The sequence below is a fragment of the Halichoerus grypus genome, chromosome 5 (assembly GCF_964656455.1).
Source record: "Halichoerus grypus chromosome 5, mHalGry1.hap1.1, whole genome shotgun sequence".
Lineage (NCBI taxonomy): Eukaryota > Metazoa > Chordata > Mammalia > Carnivora > Phocidae > Halichoerus > Halichoerus grypus.
In genome coordinates this window covers 44,924,386-44,947,624 of record NC_135716.1, presented here as the reverse complement: position 1 = coordinate 44,947,624, position 23,239 = coordinate 44,924,386, and the positions used below count along the sequence as shown (strand labels likewise).

Genomic DNA, 23,239 nt, shown 5'->3' with positions numbered 1-23,239 from the left:
TTAATACTATGTACAAACCTTATAAAAGTTCATGCAATATAAGTAGTAAATATATGTATAATATATGTGTGTATGTATATACTTATATGTCTAGAATCAGTGTATATATGTTCATTTAAGGGACACTTACTGATGACTTTTGTGTAGCAGGTCTTGTATGCCCAAATGACAGAGATGGACAAATCTCTGTCCCTGAACAAGGGGAATGGGTTGGGACTTGAAAGATAGGGGTATTTCTCAGGGTGGAGAGTATTCTGAGCAAGGAAAAGGAAGAAGAATCCTTGTGTTCCTTGAAGGATGTCCTTTGGGTCTTGAGGGGAGAAGAGAAGGCATGGAGCTGGCCAATTTCCTTCCTCTGGTTCAGAAGTCTTTGCCTCATTAGATTCAATTTCTTCTTCTTTTTAAAATTTTTTTAAAAAGATCTTATTTATTTATTAGAGAGAGAGCAAGCACAAGCGGCGGGGGGGCAGCAGGCAGAGGGAGAGGGAGAAGCAGGCTCCCCGCTGAGCAGGGAGCCCGATGCAGGACTCGATCCCAGGACCCTGGGACCATGACCTGAGCTGAAGGCAGACGCTTAACTGACTGAGACACCCAGACGTCCCATCAGTTTCTTCTTCTTTACTGTGTGGATAATTCTCAAGCCAGCTGGAGAAAGGATGTAGGAACAGGCAGAATGTTACTAGAGAGGTGCTGGCTGTTTCTGTGCATGTATAACCTCCATCCTTTCTCCATGCACTCATTGAAATCAAATCCCCAAGTCCCTCATTCCCACTACAGCAAAGTGAGTATCAATTCCATTTGGAGTTTCCATGATTCTTGTTTGTTTTTGATTTTGTGGGGTTTTTTTGTTTGTTTGTGGCTTTTTTTTTTCCCCCAGAAGAGATGGATGATTGGGAAGGGAGACAGAGAAGAATGGGCTGGCTCTTCTCTCTCTCTTTCTCTGTCCAAGGATCCTTGACCTCTGTGTCTCTTCTCTCTCCCTTTGACTCTGTCTGATTTTCTCTCTCCTTATATCTTATTCATTTCTATATTTCTTTCTCTGTCTCTGTCAGCTCTTCACTCTGGGTTCCCTATTTTGCTCAGTCTCTCTCCTCTTTGTGTTTCTCTGCCTCATTGTCTCTTTTATTCCTTCTCTGACTCTTGATTTCTGTCTGACTCTCCCTTCTTTTCTCATTATTGTCTTTCATTTTAACAGACTATGATCTATTTTTATTCTCACATTGGATTAAAATTCTGTGGGCTTCATTAAAAATATATTAGCTAAGACTTTTTAAAAGATGGAAGCCAGTTTTTATTCTTCCAAGATTCCTGTCAGTTATTGATGCCATAACCTGACAGAGTTTGAAGGACTTGTACCACTAGGCTCTGGAGAGTACAATGCACAGGGTCTGTTCTGGTACTAGAGCAACAGTTAAGGAACTCAGGTGCTAATGATCTCTGAAGTATGTCAAAGAAGTCAGTTCAGGGGGTAGGCAGTCTATGATTATTTGTGGTCAGAAGTATGTTTGGTGGTCTGGAATCTAAGGAGTCAGTCAAGGTAAGATATCCAGGGAAGTCAGACTAGAGAAGATAAGGGTACCAGCAACTGAAAGATAGACATTTGCTTGCAGGAATTGTTGACATACACTCGGAGAGGGGATAGCAGATGACTGAGGATCAAGAGAGCAGTGGCCGTAGCTAGAGAAGCTAAGAATTAGAAGGACATTATTAAACTATGTTTATAAGTAGCATTGATGCAAAATTAGTAATTATGAACAAATGAAAGATTTAGGAAACTCCTAAAGACATTAGCTCAGTGTGCTCTTATAACCACAAAGGTCAGTAAATACGTGACTGATCCTTATTGAGAAGGATATTGAAAATATTATGCTGAGGTCCATTCATCTCTAGGATATCATGTATCAGTATAAAAATTAGTGAACAGTATGGAAAAGAATACCTAATTTTATTGAAGAATGAGAGAACTTGCAATGAGAAGAGACTACAAAAGAGACTAATATGGGGTTTTATTTAAATCTAGTCACAAAGGATAGGATAAATATTCAATTTTTCCATCAAACCCTAGATCTTTAGAAACAAGAGATACCTCTTGAAACTCACAAGAGGTGATTTTAGGACACGTAAGAAGTATTTTTTAAAAAGATTTATTTATTATTTTAGAGAAAGAAAGAGTGTGGGTGGGGTGGGGCAGGGGAGAAGGAGGGAGAGAATCTCAAGCTGACTCCCTGCCAAGCATGGAGCATGACTTAGGGCTCGATCCCGAGATCACAGTCCAAGCCGAAATCAGGAGTTGGTTGCCTAACTGACTGAGCCACCCAGGTGCCCCAGGACAGATAAGAAATACTTTATTGAGGTAGCACTAATAATACGTTATACCACTATGGTACTTTTTAATTTACAAAGTACTTTCATATTATAGTATGCAAACAGTATGAAATCAAGATTATTATAAGCTGATTAAAGAAAAGAGTAAATCAATGCATAACATAACTTGAATGTATTAATTTTAGTTTGCTAAAATTGAGATACAATTTATATATAGTGAGATCCACAGATTTTATATGTTCAAATTGAACTTTTGATAAACTTACACACTTAGGTAACCATTGCCCCAGCCAAGACATAGAACATTTCCACTGCCACCAAAGGTTCCCTCTTGCTATCTTCTACTTACTCCTCACCATATATATATACTTTTTTTTTTTTTGAGAGAGAGAGAGAGAGCATGAGGGAGGGGAGGGGCGAGGGAGAGGGAGAGAGAGAATCCTAAGCAGACTCTGTGCTGAGTGTAGAGCCAACAATCTCATGACCTTGAGACCATGACCTGAGGCAAAAATCAAGAGTCAGATGCTTAACCAATTGAGCTACCCAGGCACCCCCACTATCTTAGTTTTTAATCCATTTTTATTGGATTGTTTGTCTTTTTTATTATTGATTTTTAGAAATTCTTTGTTTAATCTGAATACTTTGTCCGATATAGTATGTATTTAGAATATTTTCTCCCAATCTGCTGCTTCTCTTTTCATTTCTTTATCAGTATCTTTTGGTGAGCAGAAGAAACTACATTTTGACAAATCCACCAAACTGTTTTCCAAATTGGGTCTAGGAAGTTGCATTCCCAACAGCAATTTATAAGATGCATCTGCGCCACATTCCAGCCCACACCAGATTGGTTCTATTACATTTTAGCCTTCCTCAGTTTGTGTAGTGGTCCCTCATTTGTGATATTAACTTATATTTCCCTAGTAACTAATGAAGTTGAGCATCTTTTCATGTGATTATTTATCAGTTGTATAAATTCTTTGAAGTGTCTGTTCTAATCTTTTGTCCATTTTCTTATTAGGTTGTTTGTCTTCTTGGTGTTGAATTGAAAATTTATTTTACATATTCTGAATATAAATCTTTTATCAGATGTATGTTTTGCAAATATCTTTTCTCAGTCTATGATTTGTCTTTTCATGTTCTTAACAATGTCTTCTGAAGATGAAATATTCTTAATTTCGATGTTCAACTTAATGAAATTTTTCTTTTATGACTCATGCTTTTTGAGTCCTAACTAAGAGATCTTTCCTTAATCCAAGGTAACAATTAATTTCTCTGTTGTTTTCTTCTGGAACTATTTTAGTTTTCACTGTTACATTTAGGTTATCCATTTTGATTTAATGTTTGCATTTGGAATGAGATAGCAGTCCAGGTGAATTTTTGGCATACATCTGTCCATCCTTTTCTCAGTGAAATACTTTGGTCCTATTGTGGAAAATCAGTTGATGATATAAATGTAGGTCAATTTCTGAGCTCTTTATTCTGTTCAAATGATATATCTATCATTATTTGATTACCTAGTTTTATAATACATACATACATCATATATAGGTTACTTTAGCTTTATATTAACTTGACATCTGGTATTGTGAATCCTCCAACTATTCTTTTTTTCAAAATTGCTTTCATTGTTCTGTGTTCCTAGCATTTTCATATAAATTTAGAATCCAGTAATTTTTACAAAAGAGTCTACTGAAATTTTGACCAAGGTTGTGGTAAATCTATAGATTATATTGGGGAGAAGTGACATTTTGACAATAACATCTTTCAGTCCATCAGCATGCAATGTCTTTCCATTTGTTTAGGTCTTTAATTTCTGTCAGCAATGTTTTGCTATTTTCAGTGTGTAGTCTTATATAAATTTTGTTAAATTTCTGCCAAATAGTTTTATATTTTTGGTGCTATTTTAAATGATACTGTTTTCTAAATTTTATAATTATTTGCTTCTAGTATTTAGAAACACAGTGGACTTGTTTTTGTATATTAACCTTTTTTCTATGAGCTTGCTACAATTACTTAATAGTTCTTACAGCTTTTTCAGTAGATGCCTTAGGATTTTCTATATTCTTAATAATTATGAAAAAAGACAATTTTTATGTCTTCCTTTCTAATCTGTATTTCCTTTTCTTGCCTTATTTTACCAGCTAGGACTTCCAGTACAATGTTGAATAGCAGTGGTGAAAGCAAATATTTCTTCTTGATAGCAGGGGGAAAGCACTCAGATAGTCATCATTAATTAAAAATTTACCTGTAGGTTTTCATAAATGCTCTTTATCAGTTGAGGAAATTTGCTTCTGCATGTAGTTTGCTGACAGTTTTTAAAAAAATCATGAATAGGTATTAAAATCATCTAATCTATCTTTATTGAGGTGCCGATTAGTATGGTAAATTCCATTGATTAATTTTTGAATTTTTAAACAAGCTTTGCGTTATGAATCTAAATCCTGCTTGGTTATGATATATTATCCTATTTGTATATTGCTAGATTTGTTTTGCTAAAATTTTCTTAAGGCTCACTTTTTCAGCTTCCAGATATTACTTTTAATTGAGTTTCTTAGAGCCATGACAGTGCTTGTTCAGTTCCGGGATGAGCCAGATATTTGAGGGGAATTTATATGCAGATGTTGCATCCTTCTTTCCACCTGCTCTGGCAGTTCTCAGCTCTGATTTTTGTGAACAGATGATGTATTGGCTACAGCCCTGCTTTTTGAAATTGATATCATGTTTAACCTACATCCAAAAAATGTCTCTTGTGTCTCTCTGTCGAAAACATACTAGATGAGTGTTCAACATGTCATGATATACGTCCTATTTGGCTGTTTATCAGAATCTTAAATTACTTGATATTCAAATGAAAATATTGGCCACATATCCATGATTGTCTTTAAAAAACATACTTGTTTGGATTCTATCTAAATAAAACAATTTTTTCTTAAATTTTATTATAGGATAGACTACCCAGATATTATACTTGATTTTGGACTAGCTTTGGTAACTGAGTCACATGGACTACTTCATACCAAGAAGCTATAATTCCTTCCACGTAAGATCATATGAGAATTCTGTAGTCATTACTGCAACTTCTGTAATTATTAAATAAAGATAGATGATGACCCAACAGGTGTTAGAATACTGAACAAGCAAAAAGCAAAACATTAATTATAAGGAAATGTTTTAATTTTAACCAAATTTTCTTCCTCTCTCTCTCTCCCCCTCTCCTTTCCTCCTTTCCTTTCATCTTTCCTTCTTTTTTAAAAACACCATTTATTGAGTGTTTATTCTGTATCAGGTCTTGTTCTAAATGCTGAACATTTATTAACTCATTTAATATTTGCAGTTACACTGTAAGATATGACCTATTTTATTCCCATATAGTTACAGCTGGATCAGAGTTAGTCTTTTTTAATAGATGACATAGATGTTTTAAATTCTCAGTTCTACAGATAAGAAACTATGGTTTATTAAATACCTAATAAGCATTAACTATTATTGTTAAAATTGACAATTGGCATTTTTTTTTTAGAGAGAGAGAGTGTGTCTGAGTGGGTGCGGGGTGTGGAAGGAGAGGGGAAGAGAGAATCTTAAGTAGGCTCCATGCTCAGCAGGGAGCCCTATGTGGGGCTGTGGGGCTCAGTCTCAGGACCCTGAGATCATGACTGAGCCCTGAGCCGAAATCAAGAGTCAGATGCTTAACTGACTGAGCCACCCAGGTGCCCCTACAATTGACATATTTTTAAAGTCTAGTGAGAAAAAAGAAGGAACTGTAATTCAGTTTAGGTCATAGTCACTAGTTTATACGTGATACTTAGACACTTAGGGAGTTGTGATGTTTTTACATTTACTCAGCTTTCTCATCTATAAAACAAATTGCATAATTAATTACTTCTCCAAGATTTAGTAATAAAACAAACTGATAGCTACAAAAGCTTCATGAAAAATATAAATTGCTTTACCAATGTGCATGGGCTTCTTCATGCATGTGAATAAACATATGGTAGCCTAGATAATTTAAAGAATTTGGTGGAGATAATTTTCAGAGCTTCGGAGTGTCTAAGCGTCAGGGATAGTCAGAAGCAGTCCAAGACAGCTTGAACCATGTGAAGCCTGTATGGGGGAGAGGGAGGGAGTGAAAGGTCACTGTTTAGGCAGATTAATCATGTAAAATGAGGGGAAAGAGGAAAGAGGAAAGTAAGAAACATCTCCAAAGGAAATTGTGGATAGATGGGTGTCATTGGAAGAATTCCTGAAGTAATCTTACCAGAAGCCTTGTGTAGAGGAAGAGTAAATTGAACCAATTCACTAATTGAAGAAAGAATTAAAAAAGAGAGCATCCTTTTGGTCAATAAATATGAAGAAATAGTTGAAAGCTTTGAACTGGGTAAAATACTTTATACCTTTCATATGCTAAGTTTTAATAAATTATCAGAAAACCCAAGGTTTTTAGTGATCTTGCTGTCCTAGACTCCCTAGTGTGTGAACTGTAAACACAAAAATAAATTTTAAAATAGTCTTATTTCCAACCCATTGATACTGTCCTTGACCAGTTCCTTTTCCCTCACTCTCTGTCATCTAGTGCCCTCACCCTGTCTAATCTCACTTCCTTCCATAACCACCCCTTGTTTGGCTGTTCTTTTACATGTATTCTGACTAGAACCATTTGTCTCTAAGCCATACAGAATCTTCATGCCCAACTCTAGTTCCACAACTCAATGAAAGATGCCTGTTCAGGGGCGCCTGGGTGGCTCAGTCGTTAAGCATCTGCCTTCGGCTCAGGTCATGATCCCAGGGTCCTGGGATCGAGCCCCGCATCAGGCTCCCTGCTCTGCGGGGAGCTTACTTCTCCCTCTCCCACTCCCCCTGCTTGTGTTCCTTCTCTCACTATCTCTCTCTCTGTCAAATAAATAAATAAAATCTTAAAAAAAAAAAAAAAAAGAAAGATGCCCATTCAGAGGCCATGATGCACACCTTAGCATTTCAAAATACACATGCTGCATGTTGTTATTATTCCCTGTTGTAAGTCTTCTTGTCCCATCCACCAAGATTGGAAATGCTTTTACCTAACAGGATACATTACTCATATCCCACATGCAAATCCTTTCTGCCCTGTCTCCAGTCCTCTCCCCATGAGTTCCTAACTCATTACTAAGCACAAAGGTGATGCTTTGTTTGTGAAATGAAACATTTTTGAGACCGACAAAAACAAGAGGAGTTGAGGGCATATTTAACATTTCTTTCAGTGATGTCTGTCAACTTCACTACTAGAAGAAAAGGAGACGACCGGTCATTTTGACAAAATCGAGTGGTATGGAAGCAGTGCTCCTTGTTTGACAAGAAAGGAATCGTAGATCAGGAGTAGAATGTGGCTATCTTTCAGTCATATGAGTGCAAGTTAAATGCTGTTTAGGTTTTAAAGTATATTAGGACCATATGGGTACCTTTCTGTGTATTGTGTCCATTGCCTTCCTTAGAAGAGTGGGTGCATTTAAAGAATGTTTAAAAACATTTCTAGGGGTACCTGGGTGGCTCAGTCGGTTAGGGGTCTTCCTTTGGCTCAGGTCATGATCCCATGGTCCTGGGATTGAGCCCTGTGTCAGGCTCCCTGCTCAGCAGGGAGCCTGCTTCTCCCTCTCCCTCTGCCTGCCTGTCTGCCTACTTGTGATCTCTCTCTCTCTGTCAAATAAATAAATAAAATCTTTAAAAAAATAAAAAGTAAATAAAAAATAAAAACATTTCTAGTCATCATTTGGAATTTATTAAGGTAGCATTAGTATCCTTTTTAAAATCACTTTTTGGGAGCACCTGGGTGGCTCAGTTGTTAAGCATCTGCCTTCGGCTCAGGTTGTGATCCCAGGGTCCTGCTTCTCCCTCTCCCACTCCCCCTCCTTGTGTTCCCTCTCTCGCTGTGTCTCTCTCTGTCAAAAAAATAAATAAAATCTTTAAAAATAAATAAATAAATAAATAAAATCACTTTTTGCTGGAGTTATCTTGCTAGTTTGATGGAACATTTAAATTCCATTTGTTAAAATTTATTGTAGCAACCATATGTAGCTTACTTTGTTGTATTATGAAGATAATATAAAGGTAAGGTGATTTGGAAATTTTGAATCCTTTTTTCTTTTAAACTATGTAATTGGAAATTTCTTGGAGAGGCAATTTTACATAGTGGTTAAGAGTGTAGGCTCTAGAATCACACTGTCTGTTCTCATCCTGGTTATACCTCTTAATACTCGTGTGAGCTTGGGCAGGTTACTTCTCTGTGCCTCAGTGTCTTCTGTAAATCAGGGATAATAGTAGAACTCCTCCCGAGGATTGCTATGATGATTAAGTGAACTAGTACCTATAAAGTGTTAAGAACAATGCCTGGCCTAGACTAGTGCTCAGTAAGTGTTAGCTATTAAAGAAAATATTAGGTTCCTCCAAGATAAGTGTATTTTTATTACCTCTTTTACAAGGGGACCATAAAGTGTCTGAATTTGAGACCAGGACCTGTAATTAAAATAGACTAGAAAAACCAGAGCCCTGATACCACTTATTGTAATTAAACTTGCAAGTTTCAACCTATATGAAAGATGTGTATATTAAATGTTCAACTGAAATAAGGCTTTACTCAGTAAATAATATATTTTTAGGAAGTTATTTTGTTTTTTAAAGTTATATAATCCTCCTTTGATTAACTCTTAGAGCACTGATGATTTTTAGATTTAAATTTAATCTGAGCTTCTATTGAAAAGTGGCTGAGAGACAGGGTCCTCTGTTCCCTAATCCAAAAGACAGAGAAGCACAGTTTTCTCTTCTTGCCATGATTGGCAGTAAGATTAATTGCTTACAATAATGGAAGAGTTAAAGCTGCAAATAATATCTCAATTGTATGTTTAGAAAGTATAAGGAGTCCAGTGTTACTTATGTGTAATGTATAATGCCAAGAGAGTTAAGAAATGAGGATAGGGGGTGTGGAGTTTACCCTCTGGAGATTAGTAAAGAATAATTGAAGAATCTTAAGAAGAGATACATTCTCAGTGGAGATTGAAGCATAACTGATGACTGAGGGGAGAACCCAGTGAAGAGAAATGTTAAAGGAAAAAGAAGAAAGAACCAATGAAAGAATGGTCTAGTCCCAGGAGCTGTGAATCAGAAACACAGGTGGAGGGTCTTACTCTGGGATATGGAAAAAGTTGATGGGTGATGTTGAGAGCCTAGGTGAAACTGCAGATGTATCTTTCCAATGGCATTCACCCACAGTTTGTAATAGTGTTAAAATCCCTTCCTTGTAAGAGTGGAGAAAGCAGTACTAGTATTGAGTTGAGGATGGATGTCTTGAGACAACATGGTGGCTAGGCATTAAGTGATTAATTCATGTAATTGTCTAGGTGGTAAATAAGCAAGTTAGAGCAGGAGGGAATTATAAGCCTAAAGAATATGAGAGGAAAAAACCCAGAATTTATAATGAGGTCTCAAGGAGCACGTGCGGTATGAGGGTGTGAGAGAACTAGAAGGACAGGATCTAGAGAATGAGGCACTGTATCCATATTTTGGCATGATGGCAAAGCTCAGGTTGTTGCTCTGTTGGGTAGTAGTGAAGGTTGTTGGGAATGGGGAGATCATAGAACTGTGAGATTTCTAATCTTGTCCACCTGGTTGTTGAATTCTATCAGGATGATGACAGAAGTTGGGTTTGAGATGTGGCTACAGATGCTTGTGTAGGTTTAAGGCCAGGAGTCAAATTTCAGCACAACTGGCAGAGTAACTGGGAAGACAAACATCAGTTGAAGTTACAGGTAGTAGTTAAAAAGCTGGATATTAATCGGTTTCAAAATGGTGCTTTTTTCAGGAGGGTAAAAGAAGAATAGGTAGAATCAACAGCAACAATTAATTAATGAGTAATCCGTAAAATTGAATGACTTTTGCTGGACACTCCCTATTTTCCTATTTTACAGATGTTAAATCCTCAGCCCAGAGCAGGGAAGTGACTTGGTCAAGGTCACACAGCTATACAACTAGTAAATAGTAGAATCAATATTCAGGCCCAGATATCTTTATACTATTTTACCTCTGTTGGTTATGGGAACTAAAATTGTTTATTATTTTAATTTTCATAACTTGGATTGAAACTAGATATTAGAACTTTTGAGTCTTTTGAAATTGGACATAATCTTGCATTTTATTATTTTTAATAGACAATGTGATTTTTTTTTAAAGATTTTATTTTTAAGTAATCTCTACATCTAATGTGGTGCTCGAACTTATAACCCAGAGATCAAGAGTTACATGCTCCACTGACTGAGCCAGCCAGCTGTCTCTAGACTGTGATTTTTAGTGTTTCTTTGTTATTATTTTTTACCGTTTTTAAGTAATGAAGCCACTTGAAGCTTGAAATATGTGGTGATGAAGAGCTGGATTCTCTTATTAAGGCTACCATCACTGGGGGTGGTGTGATCCCGCACATCCACAAGTCTCTGATTGGAAAGAAGGGACAGCAGAAAACCATTAGAGCATTGTTTTAACTAACCCTCTTCCTCCCCGTCATTGTACTATACCTGGGACAGAAGAAATAATGGGGATATGTGGAATTTTAAAAAGAGGCGGATGGAAAAGCATAGATAGTTCCTGTAGATGCGATAAGAGACATTTGTATGTTCTTAGGCTCAAAGTTTGATAAAGTACCTTTCCATGTGGCAGCACTTGTGTGTTGACTGGCTAGGTTTCTCCTGTGTGTTTTATACAAAAAAATGGAATTGATAAACCATTTTCTACAAAAAAAAAAAAAAAAAAAAAAAAAGACAGGCTATTGCTCCCTTTCTCCATTTACTTGACCTCAATAAATAACAGATTCATTTCTGCTTGTCTGCACTGGGATGTTAGAAATTTGGCATTTCCAAACCTCTTCTATAGGAAGTTATTCTAATTTAAAGAATTGGCCTTGGGATACCTGGGTGGCTCAGTCAGTTAAGCATCTACCTTTGGCTCAGGTCATGATCCTGGGGTCTTGGGATCAAATCCTGCATCAGGCTTCTTGCTAAGCGAGGAGACTGCTTCTCCCTCTGCCTGCCGCACCCCCTGCTTGTACTCTTTCTCTCTCTGACAAATAAATAAATAAATAAATAAATAAATAAAATCTTTAAAAAAAGAAAAAAATAAAAACATAAAAAAATTAAAGAATTGGCCTTTCTTCAAAAAGAAAAATATATCAATGACTAATTGACTAATTGTCTAATTGACTAATATGACTAATAATTCTCAATGGGAATCTGAGAATTCTTTATTTTTGAGCTTTTAGCACCACTTTTCATTCATTTTTTTTTTTTTTAAGATTTATTCATTTATTTTAGAGAGTGTGTGTGAGTGGGGCAGGGGCAGAAGGAAACAGAGAGAAATCCTCAAGCGGACTCCACGCTGAGTCCAGAGCCTGACGTGGGGCTCTATCCCAGGACTCTGAGATCATGACCTGAGCCAAAATCAAGAGTTGGACACTTAACCGACTGAGACACCCAGGCACTCTACCACTGTTCATTCTTTAAAGTCCAGCTGTGTTGTTCTACTCTGCAGCTTTAACCCAATTGGGATAGTACAGTTTCAAAATTTTACCTCCTTCTTACACTCAGAGGCAGCGCTGTCTCATTCTAAGCAGTGGGCGACCCAGATCTTCTAGGCTGAGAAAATAAAACCTAAAGGGAGAAAGAAGAGAACAGTATCTTTCATCTTCAGTGTCTGAATTATATAAAATGGTTTAATTCTTCCTCTTTCACACCTGAATAAACATTTGTTAAATCTGAATCAGAAGTTAGAGCACTTTCTACTGCAGCATTTGCTTTATATAAGTAATTATCACTTTTTTAAGTAGTTTTTATGATTTTGCTGTAAGAGTGATGCAGTTATAGCATCTGTTGTCAATGTTCTGTAATTGTGTACATGATTGTTCTACATCCCCCCTTTTCCACAGAGTGATTTTGGAAGCAAAGTAATTTTCAGAGCTCTGAAAGAAGCAGAGTTTGATATAAAAAGGAGTTACCATAATGATTAACCATTCTTATTTCTCATACCCTCAAAATGGCACTCCTGCCCCACTTTTCACCCCTCATGTTGTCCAGGATGTGCAGAGTTTTGTTACTATTTTGGAAAATGCAGAGGGAAGAGAAACTAAATATTTTTGGAGGAGGAATAAAATGTATCTGAATATTCTTCAAATTATTTTTATTATCTTTCAAACTTGTAGTCCTTTAAATTTCTTAAAGTATGTACTGCTTTATAAAATATATATAGTTTCATCCTTTTGCAAATATTAAACTTGCAATATTTTCTAGTGTTGAGCCTAATTAAGAAATAGAAAATCACTGATTTCTTAGCAGCTAAAGATTATTATTTTAAACTTTCATTCATTCATTCAATTTATTGAGAACCTATTATGTCCCAAGCACTGTTGATTACTGTAAGTTTGGTGTCACTTTTTAATATAGCTTTATACAGTCAGTTATTTTCAAAAGCAATTTGGAAAACCAAAAATGTAAATGTTTACTGACATATTTACTGTTTCTGACAGGCATCATTTCATCTGAAGATTTGAGTTTCTATTTAGTATCATTTTTATTTCACCTAAAGAACTTTTTTCAGTATTTCTTGTAGTGCACATCTGCTGGTGTTGAATTCTTGCAGCCTTTGTTTGTCAGAAAATATCGCTTTTATTTTTGAGGCTCTTTTTGCTGTGTACTGAATTCAGGGTTAACAGGTTTTTTGTTTTGTTTTGTTTTTCTTTTTCAGCACCTTCAAGTTATCATTCTCTTCTTCTCTAGCTAACATTGTTTCTGATGATGTCAGTGAATATTTTTATTATCTGTTCCCTTATTTATGTTGTTTTCTGTTTCCTCTGATTGCTATTAAGATTTTCTCTTTCAGGTACCTGGCTGGCTCAGTTGGTGGAGCAGGTGACTCTTGATCTCAGGCTTGTAAGTTCAAGCCCCACGTTGGGTGTAGAGATTATTTAAAATAACATGTTGAAAAAAAGAAATACTCTCTTTATCACTGGTTTTGAGTGACTGATTATAATATGCCCTGGTATGGTTTTCTTTGTATTTATCCTGCCTAGGATTTGTTTAGTGCCCTGGATTATAGTTTTTGCCAAATATGGAAAATTTTCAGACCTTGTTTCTCCAAGTGATTTTTCTGCCCCTTCCTTCTGGGACACCAATTGTACACTTGTTAGCATGCTAGATACTGTTCTACAACTCACTGAAGCTCTGGTTGGTTTTTTCCCTTCCCAACTATTTTCCTTCCACTGATCCTCCATTTTGAATGATAGGTGTTGCCTTGTCTTCAAGAGCATGGATCTTTTCTTCTACAACTAAGCCCATGCTTTAATTTTTCACTTTAGATATTGTATTTTTTTGCTTTAGAACTTCTATTTGGTTTTATTTTTGCATTTTGCATTTTACTTATTACACTCATTTTCCTTGAAATCTTTTAGAATATTTACAGTATCATTTTAAAGGTCTTTGTCTGCTAATTCCATCTTTTCTGTTATTTCTGAGGCTCTTTCTATTAACTGATTTTTCTCCCAGTTATACTTCTGTGTCTTTTTTGTGTAGCAAGTTTTGATTGTGAGCTATGAATGTTATGCTGTTGAGTGTTGTATGTGTATTAAAATTTTCCTTTGAAGTGTTTTGAATTTTATTTTAGCATATAGTTAAGTTACTTGTGGATCAGCTCCATCATTTCAGTGTTCATTTTTAAGCTTTATTTGGGTACATCTAGAGTAGCCTTTACTTTTGAGCTAATTTAACTCTCTCTTTTTTTTTAAAGATTTTATTTATTTATTTGACAGAGAGAGACACAGCAAGAGAGGGAACACAAGCAGGGGGAGTGGGAGAGGGAGAAGCAGGCTTCCTGCTGAGCAGGGAGCCCAATGTGGGGCTCGATCCCAGGACCCTGGGATCATGACCTGAGCCGAAGGCAGACACTTAACAACTGAGCCACCCAGTTTAACTCTCCTAATAAGGCCTGGCCTTTCTGAATTCTCCACTGAAAGTCCTGGATGTTCAGTGAAGCTGCCTAGAACTCACTCATCTCCCAGCCTATGTGAGCTCTGGGAATTGTTCAGCTTACAGCTCCCTGGCGGTTCTTTGCCTGGTCTAATGAAATCTCCCCCTAAACATGTATAGCTTGATATTTGGCCAAAGACTCGAGGAGATACTCTGCAGATTTATGGAGCTCTATCTCTGCATACTTCCCTCCCTGGGGGAACTCTCCTCACAAATTCCAACTTGCTCAGTCTCCCCAAACTCTGATCTCCATCTCCTCAACTCAGTGAGAGTGCTATGTTTTGCTTGTATTTCCCCTCCTTATCTCACAGTCTATATAGTGTACAGTATGTGTATGTATATACAAATATATACAGTATGTGTATATTTGTAGTTTACACCATAGTATACTATATAGTATATAGTATATGTATAGTACCTTTAGGCAAAAATCTGGGGTGACCTTAGGGCTCATTTCATTTTTCTTCTCTCCCAGGGATCATTGTCTTTCCCTGCTTGCTGTACAGTATCTAAAAATAGTTGTATCATATAATTATATATTTTATACAGTTTTCTTGCTGTTTACAGGGGGAGGGCAAGTCCATCATGGCTGGAAGTCAAGTCCCTGCTAATATAGTTTTGATTCTGATTTATTCTTATTTTTAAGATTTTATTTATTTATTTATTTGTCGGAGAGAGAGAGAGAGAGAGCACAAGCAGGGGGAGCAACAGAGGGAGAGGGAGAAGCAGGCTCTCCATTGAGCAGGGAAGCCCAATGTGGGGCTCCATCCCAGGACCCTGGGATCATGACCTGAGCTGAAGGCAGATGCTTAACCGACTGAGCCACCCAGGCATCCCTGATTTATTCTTATTTAAGTGGGTGCTTAGTTCATGGAAATCCAATCCAGCTGATTATGCAGGGGGTTATAGGGCCACGCCTCTGAGTTTTGGGTCACTGTCTTGACTCACCTGCCATAGGATTTCAGGTAAGCACAGACTGGGCCATCTTGAATGACAGCAAGATTAGCAATTTTATTAGATTACTCTCTCATTAATTTAGGGCTACTGAAGTTTAAAAAATGCTACATTTTTGTTAAATCCTCTTGAATCAGATCCCATTCTTGTAAATCATATTTTCCTGATGTGAATTGACTTAGCTGTATTGTTAATTACTATATCCTTTTCGAATTTCAGGAGCAGCATTTCTTGCTATTACAACCATCTATGCTGAAAGTGGGTCAGGTTTTGTAGTACCAAGTGCTTCTGCAAAAGCAGGAGTGGAAGCCATGAGCAAGTGAGTACTACTCTGATAATCCCAGCACCGGAGATAGATAATGTACTTTGGTAGTTCATGGAGCTTAATTTCTCCTTTCTAGTCTCCATCCAGAGAAAAGTAAAACAAAGATTAACTTGGATTCACTTAGAAACAGACGTTCTAGCTCTTGGGTAGGTCTTATTTGTCTATATCAGCATTGTCTGATAGAACTTTCTGCAGTGATGGAAATGTTTTATAAATCTGCCCTATCCAGTAGCCACATACAAAACCCTTGAATTGTGGCTACTGTCACTGAGAAACTAAATTGTATTTAATTTTAATTACTTTAAAATTGAGATTAGATAGCCAAATGTAGCTAGTAGCTGCCATATGAGATAGCACAGGACTATAGCCTTTTTGCTCTCCCATATATCTTTATTGGTGCTGTTTCTGATTTCTGTTAAACACACCTTCATCCTTATATTGTACCTGCTGTGCAAGATTAATAGGACTAACATAAACCAGTGACCACTTGCCAGATCTTATGGCCTTTTCTCAGCAGCATATGATTGCTTTTCGAATCTATTCCCCATTGGCCTTTTCTACTGTCTTTGTTATAATGTAGGTTCTCATCATGGCTTACTGTAATAACCCTATAATGTGTTTCTCTGCTACCAGTCTCTTCCTTCTTTATTTTTTATTCATCTTCCCACCAGAATCATCTTTCTAAAAATATGTCTGCTTATGATACTCCCTAGCTAAAATCTTAGATCATTTTTTCATTATTCTTTGGAATAAAAGCCAAACCTTAGTATGGTATTCTAAATAAACTTGTCCCTGGCCTTTGTTTATTCATTGATTAATTGGATGAATGTGTATTGTGTTCCTTTTGTGTGCCTGGCACTGCGCTAAGTCCAGGGATAGGATATTGATAGAAGTAGAATAGTTCTCATCCTCCCCTGAGGGGATAGCATTATACTGTTCTTCTTGTGTTTTAATCTCTATTCAACTGCTCTGTATTTCCTTAAATATGCCATGCGTTTTCATCTCTCTATGTCTGGGCTATGCTGCTGTTGGAATTTGCTGTGATATTTTCCCTGCTTTCAAGGCTGTCATCATATCACCTCCTCTAGGAGGTTTTCTCTCATTGCTTTAAAACAGAATTAATTATTCTCTACTCTGTGCACCCTTAAAACTTTGTTTATTCCAATCTAGTGAGAAGACTAACACACTAATAAATAAATGCTATCCATAGATTTATAGATTCTAAAATAGATTCTAAAATTCTAAAAATCTAGTTATAGATTCTAAAATGAAGGTCATGTACCAATATGGTAAGGACACAGAGAAGGACATGCAAGGCTGCTTTCAAACATATTGTTAAAGCTATGTGGCCTCCCCACTGGGATGTGAGTTCTGTGAGGGAGGGACCATACCTTATTCATCTCAGTATACTTATTTCTCAGCAGGACCTGGTGCATGGCTGGTGCTCAGTGTTTGCCAAAACATCACTGTTCTTTTCTTCCAGTAGTCCCAAAGTATTTTTCAACATTGAAATCAGTAATACACATTTGTTTGAGATAAAAAGACATATTACTATACTTAGAAGTGGAATCTTAGTGTAAATAGAGGTAATTACTTTTTTAATGTCAGGTGGCATTGGAAATAAGGAATTAGAACTTGACTATTTTGGCATCATTTGTACAGTATCAGTATTTGTCTTGTTGGGACCTTTGATCTTGTTAGAGGTTTCAGTGTCATGTCCTTTAAGAACTGTGATTCTGTGCTGCTTGTTTTTTGTTTTGTTTTGTTTTATTGCATAGCATATTGCATGGAGTAGATACTTGGTAAATGTTTACTTCCTTTCCAGCCTGAGTTCCTGTCAGTCCTCTTCTCATACTTTATAGGACACAGTCATACTGGATGAGGCCTTGTAGGTCACCAAATACTGCATGTTGTTTGTACCTTTGTCCTTTACTCATACTGGCCCATTTACCTGGGCTGTCTTTTTTCTCCATCCTACACCCTATTATCTCCCATCCTCTTTTCCTCCCCCTTGCTTCCCACAATAAACTCCTAATCCTTCTTCAAGTGTCAACTCAAATATCACTTCCTCCAGCAAGCCTTCCCTCTTACTCTCACTAGACTTAGGTACTTTTTTGTAAGCAGTCATGGTGCACATTACACAATTCCCAGCAGAGTAACTAGTTTATTATACAACTAAGCTAACCTCCCTTGAGAGAGAAGGACTGCTGTCTTGAGAGGCAGAGACTGCCTTCCTTAGAGGGTAAATAACACTTACAAAATGTTAACACATAGTAAATACACAATAAGCATCTGTTGATTTAACAACATAATGGCTAACATATATTGGGTATATTGTGCTTTGCATCTCAACATGCAAAACAAGCTAATGAGGTGGATTTCTTATCATGTTATGGTAGTTCTTCAGAATATAAGCTAATTTAATGAGAGCTAGGACTGGAAAAAGTGTATCTGTTGCACCTCTGAGCAGAGATAGGATGGCTTTTCCTCTAGGCAGGTTTCCCTAATAGGTTGCTCAGTTTTTCACAGGATACCATAAACTGTGCTCAGCTTGTAATTCTGTTAAGACCCGAAGTTGCTGCTTCCCTAGCAGTTTGGAGCAGGTGCACTGCAAGTACGTGCCAAGGGGAGGTATAGTCATGAATTCTGTCAAAAGCATCACTCAGAAGCAATTTTTATGTATGATTTGCCTGAAAGAGATGCAGTCCACCCATTCTCTCAAATGCATCCATGGATTAAGATAGATTAACAGACTGTACTTGGAGCACTTGCCCCCTATCCTATAGAATGAGTTTTTGAAGTGATCTTGTCAGACTATATTAATTGATATCTTACAGTTTCATAAGACTTATCTCTTTGTATCTATTGCAAGGATACAGTATTGTCTTATTGTATTATACAATTTTCATTTTAGAAGTCTTATTGAAAGAAATATTTTTCTGATTTTTTTTATCAGGAACAATTGTGCTTTTCCTGAGAAATTACCTTGCCTTTCCCTTACGGGCACTGCAAAGTGTGTAACTGATTAGGGCTTACCTTTTTTGCATTGCATCTTGGAAAGAATGGATGCAAATTTGTGACCCACCTATTGTGATTGTATAGAATGCCACAAAACATTTAGTTATTAGCTCCATTCTTGGCTCCTTTATCTTTCCTTATCCATTTTTCAATTCCTTTCTCCTTTCCTGCTTCCTTCTTTTGTCTGTGTCCTCTCTTTCCTTTAAACGATTTTATCTTCCTCATTTGCGTTATATGTGTTTTTTAAAAGTTGTTACCTTAAGTCATTTTTTAAAACTAGATTCAGTATATATACACACAGATATACATATGAGTATAAAGTCCTAAAACGAGTTTAGATAATAAAAGTTAGACCTGTCTATCAAGTAGGCTTTTAAAACAGATTGCTTCAAGTTTCCATGTTTGCTATTATTGTTGTATTTTGCTTCATGACATTTAGTAAGATTTTGTTAGATTCCTATTTCCCTTTGAGTGCAGTGCAGCAATTGTATTAAAGCCTTGTTAAACATGGATGTGGTTAATATTTTATATCTATGTAATCCATCTCTTACTTAAAAGTACTCATGATGTTGCAAACATTGTAATCCAATGTACTATATATAAGTAGTACATGTTGCACTGAACTCCAGAAAATGTGGGGGAGGGGCATGATTCTCTCACCTCGTTATGCTAAATTATGATACTTATTCTAAAAATGTATTTTGATATTAGACTTAGTTCTAAAATGTAAGTGGTAGGTAGTATAGCATTGTGATTAAGGACACTAAGATGCAAATGGTAGATATTACAGCAGAGTGGTTGAAGGCACAAACTCTGGAACTAGACCACTTGAGGTTTGTCAGTAGCCAGATGACTCAGAGTAAGTGATTTAATCTCTCTGTGCCTCAATTTCCTTGTCTGTAACATGAGGAATGATAATAGTACCTACTTGTTGGGGTTGTAGTCTCTGGCATATAGTAAGCATGCAGTGAGTCTGGATTATTAGTATTTTTGACATACAGTATAATATTTTAGAATATTAAAATAGTGGTGTTTATTTTAATTTTTAGGTCTCTTGCAGCTGAATGGGGTAGATATGGACTGCGATTTAATGTGATTCAACCAGGGCCTATAAAAACAAAAGTAAGTTTTAGTTTGCCTATTATCTCCTGAATGATTAAGGAATAAAATATTGATAGAAATATTCTGACTGTTGTGTGCAGGACTTGTCAGAGATGCCTGAGTTTGGATCCCTAGTGGAAGGGTAGAGGGCTTTGCCATTATCCAATATAAGTAAGGAGGTGGGCAGGAATACAACAGCTATGTAACTTCTTGATAAGATCTATTTCAACCTCTTAATCTTCTGGGATCTTTTGTGCCATCCATTTTGGTATTTCGTCTGATTTGCTTCAGTAATCTGTTATTAACCTATATTTCTTAATCCTCACCATATTTTATGGATTCTTACTTTGATTGACGTCTCTTTTTTAGTTCATAGAAATGTAAGGATATTTTTATTTTAAGAGATGTTCTAGAAAGTTATCATACAGGCTTGGTCTTGCTATAGGTAGCATTTTCTTTGACTCACGTCTGTGCCTTTCACTTGCAAACACTCAATTATGCATGTCATTTAACTCCCATGTCTCTCTGATTACAAATCTTTCTGATGGCATGCTTTTCTCCTATAGTCAGTAATGCTTACAGATACTCATTGCAACTCATAATGATTACAAGTGCTGTTATAGTCAGAAGGCCCACAGGTTCTGTGTTCTCTCATATTGCCCCAGATAACTTCACTCTTACTTTTTGTTTTTGTGTAAAGCAAGAATTTACAATCCCAACTGACCTGTAGCTCCGAAGGCCTAGGTGAAGTATGATAACTTGTTCTGGTTGTATAAATAAATAAATAAATAAATAAATAAATAAATAAATAAATAAATATTTAATCTAACAAAATCTTAATTTTAAATAATAAATTTTATTATTTTATTTTAAATAAATTTTAAATAATAAATAAATTTGTAAATAAATATTTACAGTTGTATTACATTAGAAAATAGTGCTGAGGAGCATTTGGATTGTAGGTAGTTCTGGGTGTTATATGGACATGGCCGCATTAGTTTATTTAGCAGTTTAAAGGGTGGAAAATGGGAAGAAGAACTACTTGAGTGAGTGAATCTTGATTATCTTGTCTGACACTCCAATAATAAAGAATCTAATACAATTAATGGAAAAATAACTCAAAAGCATACATTAAAACACATGATTCAGGGCAGCCCTGTGCTGAGTACTCTCTGAAGAGAAACCTGGAGTCACAGAAGCTTCTTTTTAGGACCTCAATCTCCAGGAGAGATCACCTGCATTTTATTTATTTATTTAAAATATACTTATTGAGGGACTGCTATGTGGGAAGGTACTGAAGGCGCATTTGTTACAGAGTACTTGCCATCAAGGAGTTTACAGTGTAGCAGTACAGGTATCCGTTGTACACAAGTAACAAGCATGTAGCTTTAAAGAGATTAAAAGAAAACGGAAGTGTAGAAACTCCATAGCAATCCCGACAGAGCCAGGATTGGTTGCTAGTTTGTATCCGCCCAGGGAGGGCAGGAGGGCTGGAGGGCTCACAAGGAGCCTCCTGAGATCTTGCTCTGTCTCTCACCTGTTTTATTGAAGAAAACTGTCACCTAGACTTCCAGGCACTGGTACAGAGAAATTCAATCTTCTTCTTATTATTATTCTTTTTTAATCAGTGCACATGCATACTTCATCTTGGTCTGCACCTTCACATCATTAACAGAAGGCAGACATTGGTTGGCAAATTTAGTTACAGGGTTTTTTGTTTTTTTTTTCTCAAGGATCTACTTGAATTTAATATTCCTACATACTTGTTTTCTTCCTTTCCAATTATTTTGAGAAGAAAGAAGAAAAGGAATTGCCTTCTAAGGTTTCCTACTTGAGTCACTTTTCTGTGATTATTCAAACAACATTAGTACCGGCTGCATCCCCCACACTAAGCATGTACGGATTTCAGAGTACTATCATATACGTTTTCTCATTTAATGCTCACAACAATTTTGTGAGGTAGCTAAAGACAGATCTCATTTTATAGATGAAGGTAAAAAGGTTATATTTTCTGGTGATTTTTTAGGTCAGTATTAGGTGAAATGACCTGTTTTGAGCTGAAGTGACTCTGGAAGAATTTGGCAAAATTCTCTGTTGTTTACAAGGCCTAAGGTATGAACAGGCTGCCATAGTAATATTCCATTTTATGCAGACTTGTTTCTTAAAATTTTTTAGTGCAACCTAACTATTTTCTTAATTTTTAAGGGTGCCTTTAGTCGTCTTGACCCAACCGGAACATTTGAGAAAGAAGTGATTGCTAGAATTCCTTGTGGTCGGCTAGGAACTGTGGAAGAACTTGCAAATCTTGCTGCTTTCCTTTGTAGTGATTATGCTTCTTGGATTAATGGGGCAGTAAGTATTGTTTTCTCTTGACTTTTTGGGGAGGTGGATTTGGGGTGAGAAGGCATTTTGTGGAACCATTCCTGACAATATTGAATATAAATATGATTTAAAATATTTTTTAGGCTGTAAATAATATAAAAATATTAATATAGATTGTTTAGGCTATGGAATTTGTTCATTGATAAATTAATTTTATCAAATGCCAATTACTCTGGTAGACATGCCAGATGATCTTTAATATTGGGTAGAATTTGAAATTGTGGAGATGGGGGAAAGAGGATTCTAAAATGAGTAAATCAGATTAGGTTTAATCATGACTTTTCTTTTCAGACTTTGGGTTTTGATTGAAAGTGCCAAGGAGATGTTCTAGTCAATTAAGATGGGAAAATGGCTAATGGTTCAGAAACTTTTTAAAAGGAGTTAGTTTCAGAGGTTTTTTTTTTTTTTTTTCAGGTCATTAGATTTGATGGTGGAGAGGAAGTATTTATTTCAGGGGAATTCAACAGTCTGAGGAAGGTAATACCATTTTATGAATATAATATAATATTAGCAGCTAAGATACCAAGCTTTAAAAATATGCAAGAACCATATAAAATTGCCGTTTTCTGTTTGTGTTAGGTTACCAAGGAGCAGTGGGACATAATGGAAGGACTCATCAGGAAGACAAAAGGCTCCTAAGACGGCTCTGGCCTTCATCTTGGTTACAATGGAAATGATACAATCTATGATCTTTTGAATTATTTTCAAGTCTAATAAATTGTTAATTAACAAACATGGACTGAGTATGTATCATGTGCCAGGCCAGTGGTAGTTACACATTGTATATTAAGAGATACGTAGGATGGGATATTTTCCCTTCAAAATTTTTTTTAAGAATTAAAAAAAGGCAAGTAAGAGAAGGCTTTGGTAGAGGTAAAATGCTTGGAAGTGCAGTGAAAGAAGCAGATATTATAACCTGGAGAAATCAGGAGAATCTTAATCGTGGAAGTAGCATTGAGTTATGTATTAAACCATGCCTATGGTTATGGGGCCTAAAAAAAAAAAAGAAGTAGAAGGTGTACAGTAAATTTAATGGACTCTGCCTTTCCATTATATTTCCTTTTCACTGGACTTGTGAATTATCTGCTTTAGAGAGCTCAATATTAAT

General features: G+C 36.3%; 1 protein-coding gene across 2 annotated transcripts in view; it reads left to right on the top strand.

Annotated features, from left to right (window-relative positions):
- DECR1 (2,4-dienoyl-CoA reductase 1) overlaps window positions 1–22,864 on the top strand; it is a 43,633-nt gene extending 20,769 nt beyond the window's left edge. For both annotated transcript variants that reach the window (XM_036105628.2, XM_036105637.2), the window contains 5 exons: window positions 15,525–15,624; window positions 19,698–19,770; window positions 21,955–22,101; window positions 22,546–22,608; window positions 22,711–22,864. In XM_036105628.2, the coding sequence (XP_035961521.1) occupies window positions 15,525–15,624; window positions 19,698–19,770; window positions 21,955–22,101; window positions 22,546–22,608; window positions 22,711–22,770 (443 nt within the window). In that variant the 3' untranslated portion in view covers window positions 22,771–22,864. The remainder of the gene's footprint in view (window positions 1–15,524; window positions 15,625–19,697; window positions 19,771–21,954; window positions 22,102–22,545; window positions 22,609–22,710) is intronic.
- Window positions 22,865–23,239: the final 375 nt, after the last annotated feature.